This window comes from Mangifera indica, chromosome 3, assembly GCF_011075055.1.
Source record: "Mangifera indica cultivar Alphonso chromosome 3, CATAS_Mindica_2.1, whole genome shotgun sequence".
In the NCBI taxonomy this organism is placed as follows: Eukaryota; Viridiplantae; Streptophyta; class Magnoliopsida; order Sapindales; family Anacardiaceae; genus Mangifera; species Mangifera indica.
This window is the reverse complement of record NC_058139.1, coordinates 5,817,758-5,829,947: the sequence shown is the minus strand read 5'-3', so window position 1 is coordinate 5,829,947 and position 12,190 is coordinate 5,817,758. Positions and strand designations below refer to the sequence as shown.

At 30.0% G+C, this 12,190-nt stretch overlaps 2 protein-coding genes across 3 annotated transcripts; both read right to left on the bottom strand.

Moving 5' to 3' along the window:
* Window positions 1–3,012: 3,012 nt before the first annotated feature.
* Window positions 3,013–4,472, bottom strand: LOC123212568 (probable E3 ubiquitin-protein ligase RNF217). Its single transcript, XM_044631748.1, has 2 exons — window positions 3,493–4,472; window positions 3,013–3,336 (listed from the first exon to the last, which is right to left on the bottom strand). The coding sequence occupies exons 1-2, from the start codon at window positions 4,368–4,370 to the stop codon at window positions 3,264–3,266; spliced, it is 951 nt and encodes a 316-aa protein (XP_044487683.1). The 5' UTR covers window positions 4,371–4,472; the 3' UTR covers window positions 3,013–3,263.
* Window positions 4,473–5,693: 1,221 nt separating this feature from the next.
* Window positions 5,694–7,221, bottom strand: LOC123212288. 2 transcript variants are annotated; one of them, XM_044631379.1, is made up of 2 exons: window positions 6,729–7,132; window positions 5,694–6,010 (listed from the first exon to the last, which is right to left on the bottom strand). In XM_044631379.1, exons 1-2 carry the CDS (start codon window positions 7,036–7,038, stop codon window positions 5,997–5,999), a joined length of 324 nt encoding a protein of 107 aa, XP_044487314.1. In that variant the 5' UTR covers window positions 7,039–7,132; the 3' UTR covers window positions 5,694–5,996. The 2 variants fall into 2 exon arrangements, 1 of the variants encoding a protein (XP_044487314.1); XR_006501523.1 differs by having other exon boundaries at window positions 6,167–7,221.
* Window positions 7,222–12,190: the final 4,969 nt, after the last annotated feature.

The window sequence follows — 12,190 nt, the reverse complement described above, 5'->3', positions numbered from 1 at the left end:
AACACTTTAATCTTTTCTAATACCGAATCATCACCATTTCAATATAAATTATTGCGCTTTACTTTCTCATTCATCACCAATGGTAAATGATAAGACAAATTAATGCTTGTCCTTCTTTATCAAGCAATGTCATTTATTAAATTTGTATTATTCTTTAAACATCCTACATAATTCACCACAAATCACATAGAGTATCTTTAAATGAGATCTCAATCTTCTTTTGGTATAGTCAGCTTTACTTTAAAAAATATAAATAGTTTTTATCTAAATAAAGAAAAAGTTTTAATTAATTACGAAGCGTTTATGTGCTATATGAACTTTTCTCATCAACCCTTCAAAATTGAAGAAAAATAAAGAAAGATTATATTAATAACAGGATAAGCAAATATTTTTCCAAGGTGGTAAACTAAATTTGCAAAGTGGGTTTGGGGAGAAAACTTTAATGAAAACCAATTCCAAAATAAGCATTGGATTCCATGGAAATTAATGTGGGATTAATGAAAGAGAATTTGTCTCTTTCAAAATTTGCCCATTTATGAAAACTTGGATGATTTTGGCAAAGCATTTCATTCAAAAGCAAGGATAAAATCTACTTTGTATTATGATCAGCTTGAATTTTACTTTGTAAATATATAAAGGGACTTTTTTTGAGTAAATGATAATGTTTCTTTTTTATTGATTTTACAGCCAAATCCCTCTTTTCGATCTGAAAAGTAAAAACAAATTAAGGCGCCTTTATTAAATTAAACAATCAGTTAGAAGTATATAAATTAAAAATTATTAAAAATAATACCCTATTTTCATCACCAATTTGAGTTTTAACAAAATTAATAGAATAATATAATTTTTAAATAAAAAATTTAGATTTGAAATTCTGTCATATTTGTAAAATTTTGGGTTTTATTAAATATTATCAATAATCATATTCTAAAATTATTGTTTTATAATCTAATGCATTCTATTCTAATAAGATTCCACCAAAAAAAAAAATTGGAACCCATATTTTAAGATAAAATAATATTATGTCTATGAAATATTTTTTTAAAACTGATATAATAACTTTACATTTCATATATTGTCTACTTTATTATTTTATTTCTAGATGGCCAAATTACTATGTTCCACTCAATGTTTGTCACAATTACAAATTTTCATAATATAAGTTTGAAAAAGTTAATTTTTAAAATCATTCACTGCTCCTTATTAAATATCTTCTCGGACGATTTAAAATATCAGTCTCACTTGTTGCAATGTTGTTAAATAAATTACTTGAGGATTTTGTTTCTTCCACATGATATGGAGAAATGGATAAGCTTAGGTTTCATAGATGAATATCCTTGAGCCCACTATGTTGTGGCCAATACTCTTTGGTATCCTCCATTATTGGGCAATTAAATTAACGTCAACAACTCTAATCCACAGAAAAAAAAAAAAAAAACTATCCTTTTATGAATAATGGATCTAAAAGGGTGTTTGATTAATGGTCTTAAAAGATTATTATGATATTTTATCTTTTATTATTTAAATTATTTTATTTAATTTATCAATAATAATAAATTTTGATAATATTTAATTATCAATGATGATATAACAAATAATATAAAATATAATTTTATTATTAACTTTATTTTATGTATTAAAAACTTAATAAAATAATTTTGATTTTATTATAATTATATAATTATTTATTATTTTTAAAAATAGAAATAACATTATTTTTAATTAATATAAAAAATATTTTTAAAAAATTATATCTAAAAATATTTAAATAAAATAATAAATTAATATCAATTTTTTAGTTTTATTTATTGTTATTTATATATAGCCCTCAAAATCCGGTCATTAATAACCCATAGATTAATCCATTAAGTTTTACACTAGATTTAGAGACACTTGGGTAGAATCCGTCCTGTCTTGAATGAAAGAAAATAAGTGTGAAGTATCTTTTTAGGAAAGGAAAGGATAGACAATGGCAGCGACAACTTCTTCGGGATTTGGCGGCAGCTAGGGCGAAAGTTTCCATGAATATTGCCTTTGTGTAGACGATGTGACTTTCATCGAACTTTCGGGAGTACTTAATTCTAATGGAGTGCAACTCGATGTAGGAGTTGAGATGTAAGAGCTCCTTGCCCTGCATAGTGGGGGACGTCTCATTTGTATCAGAAGAATCTTCTGGGAATCGAAGCGGTGCCCATATGGTCGGATGACAGGCCTCTAGGCGCAAGCTACACTCTTGGTTCAGGAAGAGGCTTTCGATCCAAAATAAATAGAAACATTTTCAAAATCATCACAGGGGAATGAAAAAGGGAAAAAGCACAGACTCTTCACGTTACTTATAAGACTTTTCAGCAACCACAAAACGGTGCTTATCTTATATATCATCTACTCCTTCCTATTTGACTTTTCTTGGATGGAATGAAGAAGGAAAGATTCTGTTCAAAAGTTGATGCTATTGGTAACCGCCCCAGTACAGAGAAGTTAATCCCAAAGCACCCAATAGGAGAACAGTGTGTTATGTTTGAGCCGCTCCCCAAGAACAAGGTGATTGCACCTAAGAAGAAATCTGAATTAGAGTATTTTACGCTTGTTGAAGCAGTGCTCTAACTGGCCTACTAATGGTTGATTCGGTAATAACAAAAATCCAAAATGTGTAATTATTAATAACAAATATATATATATATGTTTTTTTATTCCCAACCCACTACTACAAATTTGTTGATATGTGGGTCGGAGATTCTTTGTACTAATTGATGTTACCCAAAAGAATGCAAGCAAAGCATATTCAAAAGCCAACATCCTTGTTCGAATAAATGAATGAAAAGAAAACGATCATACTACCATCGTCTAAAGAAAAATCTTCAGTCTACATTCTAAAATGTGAACACATAATCCTATACTCTTCATTTTATCGTAATAATTTATTTGAATTAATTGGGTAAATCAAAGATAAACATTTATAATTCAAACTATAGTATATAAAGAGACTAGAGAAGTGATATGATATACATAATATACAAGAAATAGGGATTCAATGGAGATAAATAAAGACAGCAGGAGAATGAATGTATGTACAAAACAAAAAGGGGCTAATAGATAAAAACATTAACACTCTTAATCGGTTTTTTCTCTTTTATTCTTGTAATTACATAAGATTATACTCACATATTACATACTTCTTGGCCAAAGTCTGGTGTTTTCATATTAGCTAATCAGTATAAGATAAACTCATCCTTTTCTTTTTTATGCAGGCTTGTACTAATCTGCTACCGTCCCAAGCAAAAATTATGACTCATATTCCACTCTGTGTTACATCCATAGCAAAACTCAAACTTGCACCTGCAAACCACAACCATCAATTTATATTCATTTCTCAATTCACCTGTATTTACTAATCTATTAGGTCAGATCATAAACAATGGTAAAAGCAAGAAAAATAGTTTAATAAGCCTCAATCAACTCTTGATTAATCATGTACTAATGAGACGTAGTAACCTGCAAGTCATATGTCGGCAACCTTCAGTCCTTTCAACATAGTATTTGCACTTGGGGCATCTGGCCCATTCCTTCTCCTTAGCCAGCTCTCTCACCATGAGATCTTCCCTCCCTCTTTCATCTGCGTTGAGACTCTGATACTCCCCACACTCCATCCCACAATGCCATGGAACATCACACTGTGCACAGAACAATCTGTGACAAAAAGGGCATTCAGCACAAGTTATAACTTCTCCATCAATTTCAATCACCAACATGGCTGAACAATCCTTGAATGGACAGTGAAACCTCTGTGAAACATCAATCATCTCTTCGCAAATGGCCTCCTCCCAAATTTCAACCACATCCTTTGGAAGCAAAGGCCTAAAAAAATCAATTTCCAGGATGGATTTGCAGTTCAAACCAGGACAAGTCACTGTGATTACCTTATCCTGAAGCTTTGTAGCCACATATTTGCGTATACAATCAAGGCAATAAGAGTGAACACAACTCTCAGTTTTATAAAATTCATAAATTTCTTTTCTTTCAGCACAAATCTCACAGAAACTTTGAGAGGACTCACCAGATTCCAGTTTCACCATTGACATCTTCATTGACTCCTCAGGCTCAGGGTGGTCCAAAAGCTGAGGCTTGTGTTGATCTTCAGTTACTTGGATAACCATTAAAGGGGATGAAGGAATAGTGATGTCACTCCTGTAGGTCATCTGAAAACTGACCATGGAAGCCATAAAAGCCTCCTGAAACTGCAACTCTTCAGCATATTTGGAGTCAGAAACCGGGAGAATGGCTTGTTGATCACAGTATTCTTCTTCAAAAAGAGCTGACAAGTAAAAATCATCAACAGCAAGCTCAGGGGCACACTCCAATTCTTGTGCCATAATGTTAGGGAAAAAATAACTCTGAAATCTACAAAGAACACAATTCAACTCTGTGAAGGACTCTTGTGTGGAAATTTTTATATAGTGAAAGGTGGCATATTTGAGGAGGAACTTGCCCTAGAAGTTGTTCGGTATATTAGATGAAAAGTCTTTGCCTTCTGACCAGTCATTTCTGAGGATTTTTCCCTTTTGTCTTGACTTGTACGTAAATGCTTTTGCTTTCGGCCTTTAACATCATCCAATGAGGTGCTATTTTTTGAATAACTTCATCACTTCTTAGCAAATATGAATATATATTAGAATTTTTAATTGATATTTTGAACTGAATATGGAAAGAACTAGTTAGACTTAGTATATCTCTTATATTATAAGAAATCTTTATTTACATGTTGCATTGAATATGGAAAACACTATTTTTTATAATTTGCGCATAATGGCTCTATGATTTATATTTTTTCAATTTATATATGTTAGTAATATTATAATTTTAAATTTTGGTGTCTCTATTTAATGGTTAACATGTTTAGAACAAATTTTATATCATTTGAGTACCTCTATATAAAAATAAAGGGATATTAAATAATAACCTTTTCAAACAATTCTTAAGTGCCATTGTTCTAGGTCTTGTCATGCGTTATGTTTAAGCAAATTGATTGTTTTGTCTTATCTGTTGTATATTTTTTGTTAACAAAGTTTAGTTTTAGATGAAAAAAATATGATTTATATTATCAAAAGATGAAAAAGTGTTTGTGCACCAAACCTCGAGTGGGAAAAATATAATTCATCTTTATGTGATAAATCAAGATATCTCTACAAATAGGATTATACATAGTCTAATAAAAATACAAAAACACAAAATATATATATATATAGAAAGAGAGAGGGCTTAAGTTTAATTATAGTTAACAAAGAGTAAAATGATATTTAATTATGTTATTCGGTCATAAGTTTAGTCCAAAAAGATATTATCATTTACATATAGCCCTCATGATCTGGTCATTAATAACTCATAGATTAATCCATTAATTTTTACACTAGATTGTAAGATGTTTGGATAGAATTTGTCTTGTTTTGAATGAAAAAAGATAGCATGAAAATATCTTTTCGAGAAAGGAAAGGATAGGCAATGGCAGCGACAACTTCTCCCAGAATTGTTCTTGTGGGAAGTTTTCACAAACACATGATCCTTCTCTATTCATTATATCCTAATAATTTATTCAAATTAATTGGGTAAATCTAAGATAAAGATTTATAATTCAAACTATGGAGTACATAGTACACAGAGATTAAAGAAGTGATATGATATACATAGTATACAAGAAATAGGGATTCAATGGAGATAAATGAAGATAGCAGGAGAATGAGATGTATGTACAAAAGAAAAGGGGGCTAAAAGATAAAACATTAACGCTCTTGATGGCCTTTTTCTCATTCATTCTTATAATTACATAAGATTATACTCACATATTACATACTATTAGGGCAAAGTCTAGTGTTTTCATAATAGCTAATCAGTATAAGATAAACTTATATTTTTATTTTTCATGCAGGCTTGAAATAATCTGCTACTGTCTCTGGCAACCGCTATGGCGTCTATCCCACTCTGTGTTACATCCATAGTAAAACTCAAACTCTTGCACCTGCAAACCACAACCATCAATTCATATTCATTTCTCAATTCACCTGCATTTACTAGTCTATTATATCAGATTATAAACAACGGTAAAAGAGATAAAAATACTTTAATAATCCTCAATTAACTCTTAATTAATCATGTACTATTGAGACATAGTAACCTGCAACTCATATTTGGGCAACCTTCAGTCCTTTCAACATAGTATTTGCACTTGGGGCATCTGGCCCATTCCTTCTCCTTAGCCAGCTCTCTCACCATGAGATCTTCCCTCCCTCTTTCATCTGCGTTGAGACTCTGATACTCCCCACACTCCATCCCACAATGCCATGGAACATCACACTGTGCACAGAACAATCAGTGACAAAAAGGGCATTCAGCACTTGTTATAACTTCTCCATCGATTTCAATCACCAACATGGCTGAACAATCCTTGAATGGACAGTGAAACCTCCGTGAAACATCAATCATCTCTTCGCAAATGGCCTCCTCCCAAATTTTAACCACACCCTTTGGAAGCAAAGGCCTAAAAAAATCAATTTCCAGGATGGATTTGCAGTTCAAACCAGGACAAGTCACTGTGATAACCTTATCCTGAAGCTTTGTAGCCACATATTTGCTTATACAATCACGGCAATACGAGTGAACACAACTCTCAGTTTTAAAAATTTCATCAATTTCTTTTCTTTCAGCACAAATCTCACAGAAAGTTTGAGGGGACTCACCAGATTCCATTTTCACCATTGACATCTTCATTGACTCCTCAGAGTGGTCCAAAAGATGAGGCTTATGTTGATCTTCAGTTGCTTGGATAACCATTAAAGGGGATGATGGAATAGTTATGTCACTCCTGTCGGTCATCTGAAAACTGACCATGGAAGCCATAAAGGCCTCCTGGAACTGCAACTCTTCAGCATATTTGGAGTCAGAAACTGGGAGAATGGCTTGTTGATCACAGTATTCTTCTTCAGAAAGAACTGAGAGGTAAAAATCATCAACAGCAAGCTCAGGGGCACACTCCAATTCTTGTGCCATAATGTTAGGGAAAAAAACTCTGAAATCTACAAAGAACACAACTCAACTCTGTGAAGGACTCCTGTGTGGAAATTTTTGTGCGGTGAAAAGTGGCATATTTGAGAAGGAACTTGCCCCAGAAGTTATTTGGTATATGATATGAAAAGTCTTTTTCTTCTCTTTAGTCACTAGGATTTTCCCTTTTGTCTTGACTTGGACTTTGTGCGTAAATGCTTTTGCTGGACCTTTAACATCATCCAATGAGGTTCTGTTTTTTTGAATAACTTCATCACTCTTTAATAAATATGAATATATATTAGAATTTTTAATTGACATTTTGTATTGAATACGGAAAGAAAAAATTTAGAAATTTTTGCTTAATTGAATACACTTAGTAAATCTCTAATATAAGAAATCTTTATTTAAATGTTACATTGAATATGGAAGGGCCTATTTTTAGAATTTGTGCATATGGGCTCTATGATTTATGTTTTATCAATTTATATATGTTAATAGTATTATAATTTTAAATTTTGGGGTCTCAATTTAATGGTTAACATGTTTAGAACAAATTTTATATCATTTGAACACCTCTATATAAAATAAAGGGATATTAAATAATAACATTTTTAAACAATTTTTAACTGTCATTGTTTTAGGTTTTGTCATGTTATGTTTAACCAAATTGATTATTTTTTCCTTTTTGTTATGTATTTTTCGTTAACAGGGTTTAGTTTTGGATGAAAAAGTATAATTTATATTATCCAAAGATAAAAAGGTGTTTGTGCACCAAACCTAGAGTGGGAAAATGTGATTCACCCTAATCGAAATTATGATACAGTGATAAACCAAGACATCCCCACAGGCAGGATCAAGTTAAGTGCATAATCTAGTAAAAATACACAAAATATATATAGAGAGAGAGGGCTTAAGAATAGTTCAATAACAGTAATGGAAATAGGATGAAGAGATGATTAATTATCAGGGAACCAGTTAACTCCGATAATATCTCTGGCAGCTTCAGGAGGAACATCTTCCAAAACTATTTCATGGTTGTTGGGATAATAAATTCCAGTCTTTTAATGAGGCACCCAATTTCTGCTGCAATTCCCAGTTTGGAGGCTTCGGCTCTTTGTAGAAAGGCCCTCTTCCGGATTCATTTTCACACTGCTCTCGTGCATTGTATCGGCCGATTTTCCTGTTTTGTGGCAGCCTTTTTGGAGCATTGGCCTGTGTGACACAATGTTAAATTGGTATGTTGTGCAAAAGAAAATTGGTTCATTTATGGATGAGAAATCGGCCATTTTTTTTTTCTTGGTCCATTCATCTGCCAACTTACTAAATTAATGGAACCCAATTCCCCAGACTAATGTTCTAATTATTTTTTGAAAAAATTTAAAGCATTTCATAAGCACTGCTTCATCCAAAACCAATAAAAATAAATGCAGTAATACATTTCGTAGATCATAATCATATACTTGCGTCGATAATTAATTATTTTATCCTCTAATCTTTACGTCTCATGGAAAGCTAAATTTGAAAAGAAGAAAACTGACCTTATTTTAAACTTCAATACGTGTATGCATATTTCACAATTGTCCAAGCGGATGTTATTTTCATTAAGTTTCGGTCGCCATATTTGAATTGTTCTTATGCATGCATGCATGCATTATCCTTCTCCCCTTTTCATTTTTCTATTTATAGAAAAAAAAATTAACTCATTAAGTACCTAATATAATAACATAAACACGATTAAAACTAGTTTTAATACATTATTTTTGTGTCTCGTGTTAATGAATGGTGACAGAACTTCAAATGTCACCATAGAGACGTAGACGAAGAAGCAAAATAAGAATACTGGTGAATTGGAATGGAAAGTGTGGTCGGCAGTGGCCACTCAATCATAGTGCCTTCGCTTTTCTTTTCTTTTCTGCTTTTTACTTTTTATTTTTATTTTAAACTATCAAAGATGGTCATCGTGAGCACATTTTCTTTTATCACTTTTATTATTATTATTATTATTGAGGAGAGTTTATGAAGCTAAAATTTCATGTCTCCTCAAAATAGAATTTATTAAAACACATCTTCTGGAAAAAGACTTTTGTAAGCATTGATTTTGTAGATAAATAAACTTAAATAAAGGACTAAAGGAGTATTAAGTCTACAATATTATTAATTTAAGTTGACAACATTATTTGGGAAGACTGTTGAATACTCAGCCAAATCAAGTTGGAGGGAAAAGGGGGTCATATTCATCGAACAATGATGACAATCTAAAAGTTATACACGTTTTTAGAATTCTCAAAGGATCAAGAATATGAATGAGGTATTGATTATGTAAATCTCATATCATGAATCAGTAATGACATCCAATTTCAAAAGAAAATTTTCAGTTGAATAAAATATTCAAGAGTAATCATAACGAAGTTTGACAAAATGAAATTTGGGCAACAAAGATTGTGTGGTTGCAAATAATAAATGATGATGGGTGTATAATTCATTCAAAATCACAAGCATAATATTGTGTTTGAATAAATAATGAAACATATATATGGGACCTATGGGTAGCATATAATATTTATTTTAAATACACAAAAAAGATATACGAGTAATATGACATTAAATTATTAATTGTTATTTTATCTTTAATTTAAAATCACTCAATTACATAATAATACATCATTTGTGTATCTATTTTATACATTCAAAATATATACACATAAATTTATAGTTTTTTATAATATACCCATCAATATCAACACTTTCTAATACCAAATCATCACCATTTCGTTATAAATTATTGTGTTCTACTTTTTCTTTTATGACCAATAATACATGGTAAGGCATGTTAGTGTTTGTCCTCTTTTATTAAGCAATGTCATTTATTAAGTTTGTTTTATTCTTTCAACATTCTACATCATTCACCACAAGTCACATGGAGTTATCTTTAAATGAGATCTTGATTTTCTTTTGATATGATCAACTTAACTTAAAAAAATACAAACAACTTTTACCTAAATAAAGAAAAGGTTTTAATTAGTTAAAAAAAGTTTATGTGCTATATGAACCTTTCTCGGTCTTTAAAAATTCAAGAAAAAAAAGAAAGATTACTTCAATGACAAGATAAACATATACTTTTCCAAGGTGGTAAACTAATTTTGCAAAGTTGAAGTGGTGGGGTTGAGTGGGTGGGTGGGAGGAGAAAACTTTAATGAAAACCAATTCCAAAATAAGCATTAGATTCCATGGAAATTAATGTGGAATTAATGAAAGAGAATGTATCTCTTTTAAGATTTGCCCATTTATGAAAACTTAGATGATTTTGTAAAGCATTTCATTCAAAAGTCAAGTATAAATTCTACTCTGTAAAATGATGGGGCTTGAATTTTACTTTGTAAATATATAAAGGAACTTTTTTTTTTTTTTGAGTAAATTGATTTTACAGCCAATTCTGTCTTTTCGATTTGAAAGGGAAAAACGACCTAGCTTCCTTTAATAAACTGGTTTTCGTTTTTTAGTTTTTTTATAATCAACACCGCATGCTTTTAAGAATTTTTTAGATTCTCCTGTGAGATTGATTTATTTATAAAATTCTTATTGGAATTATTAAAAAGACCTTTAAAATCAGACAAAGAGGCATATATATTAGATCAATGCTATGTGTACCTATTTTTGGTACACAATTCATTTACACAGTGATGTGTCATCATGCAATTAGGTGATTTTAAAACATGTGACATCATATGATAAAGAAACATCTAATCACATGATAACATCTCATCTGTGTACACAAATTGTGTACTAAAAATGGGTATACATAGTTTTATTGTATATATTAACAGTATTTTTAAATAATATCCTATAACCAACTTAATGTAAAAATTAAATTAATAATCCATTGAAAACTAAATAATGTTCAACTCTTATTTCAAAGTTAATGTCAACTGAAACATAACATGGAGTAATATTATCAAGGAAAAATAAACATACAAGAAAAAAATCAAGAACAAATGTCCTAGAAAATATTGTCTAACATCATATTCTTAAAATTTAATGGATTCAATTCAATAGATCATTCTAAAAAAGATTCCACCAAAAATAAAAAAAATGGAATAGGAATTTTAAATTCGAATAATATTATTTCTATAAATTACTTTTTATAAACTGATACGATAACTTTACATTTTCAGAGATCGTCTATTATAATTTATTTCTAAATTTACACATAATTATAATTTTTAAAATCATTTACTGCCCACTTATTAAATATCTTTTAGTCTTGGAGGATCTAAAATATGTCTCATTTGTTGTAATATTGTTGGATAAATTACTTGAGGCTTTTTTTTTTTCTACATGATATGGAGAAATGGATAAGCTCAGGTCTTATAGCTGAATCCTTGGGCCAAGCATGCAGATCTCTTGTTGTGCTCCATTCTTGGGCAATTAAATTAATGTCAATAACTTTAGTCCACAGGAAAAATATAAAAACAATGGATCCAAAAGTTATTTCAAACATTAAGCGGCAGATTTAAGAACCTAAATTACATTTTCAGCGCTTTTAATATTAAAAAATATTTATTAATAATAATAATATTAAAAAAATTGTTTTTCAAACTTACCAAATTAGTAACATATGAAATGGGTTTTATATAAGAACCAGAAGTTAGCAAAACTGATGAATTATTAGAATTTAAAAAAAAAATTAAGTTCAAACATTTACCATGCTTGAAACAATGAGAATCATAAAAATATTGAAAAAGTTGTACTTTATAAACTTTGAAAGAATTACGTTTTCCATCCCATCATCAAACTCTGTGAATGAAAAAACAATATTAAAAGGTGAAACTACTATTTTTATTTTTGTTATTTTATTTTTCAAATTTATAATATAATTCTAAATTAACAAAAATAAAAAAAATAAACATTTCAAATAATCAAATTATACAAAAACCTACTTATTTCCCTATCATTTCATTTTTACCTCCTTCCTCTTTTCTTGTAAATAGGGTGTGTGTGTACATATATATATATATATATATATATATATATATATATATATATATATATATGTTTTATTTATTCCCAACCCACTACAATTTTGTTGATATGTTGGCAGAATTTTCTTTATACTACTAATCGATGTTACCCAAAAATATGCAAGTAAAGCAAAGCA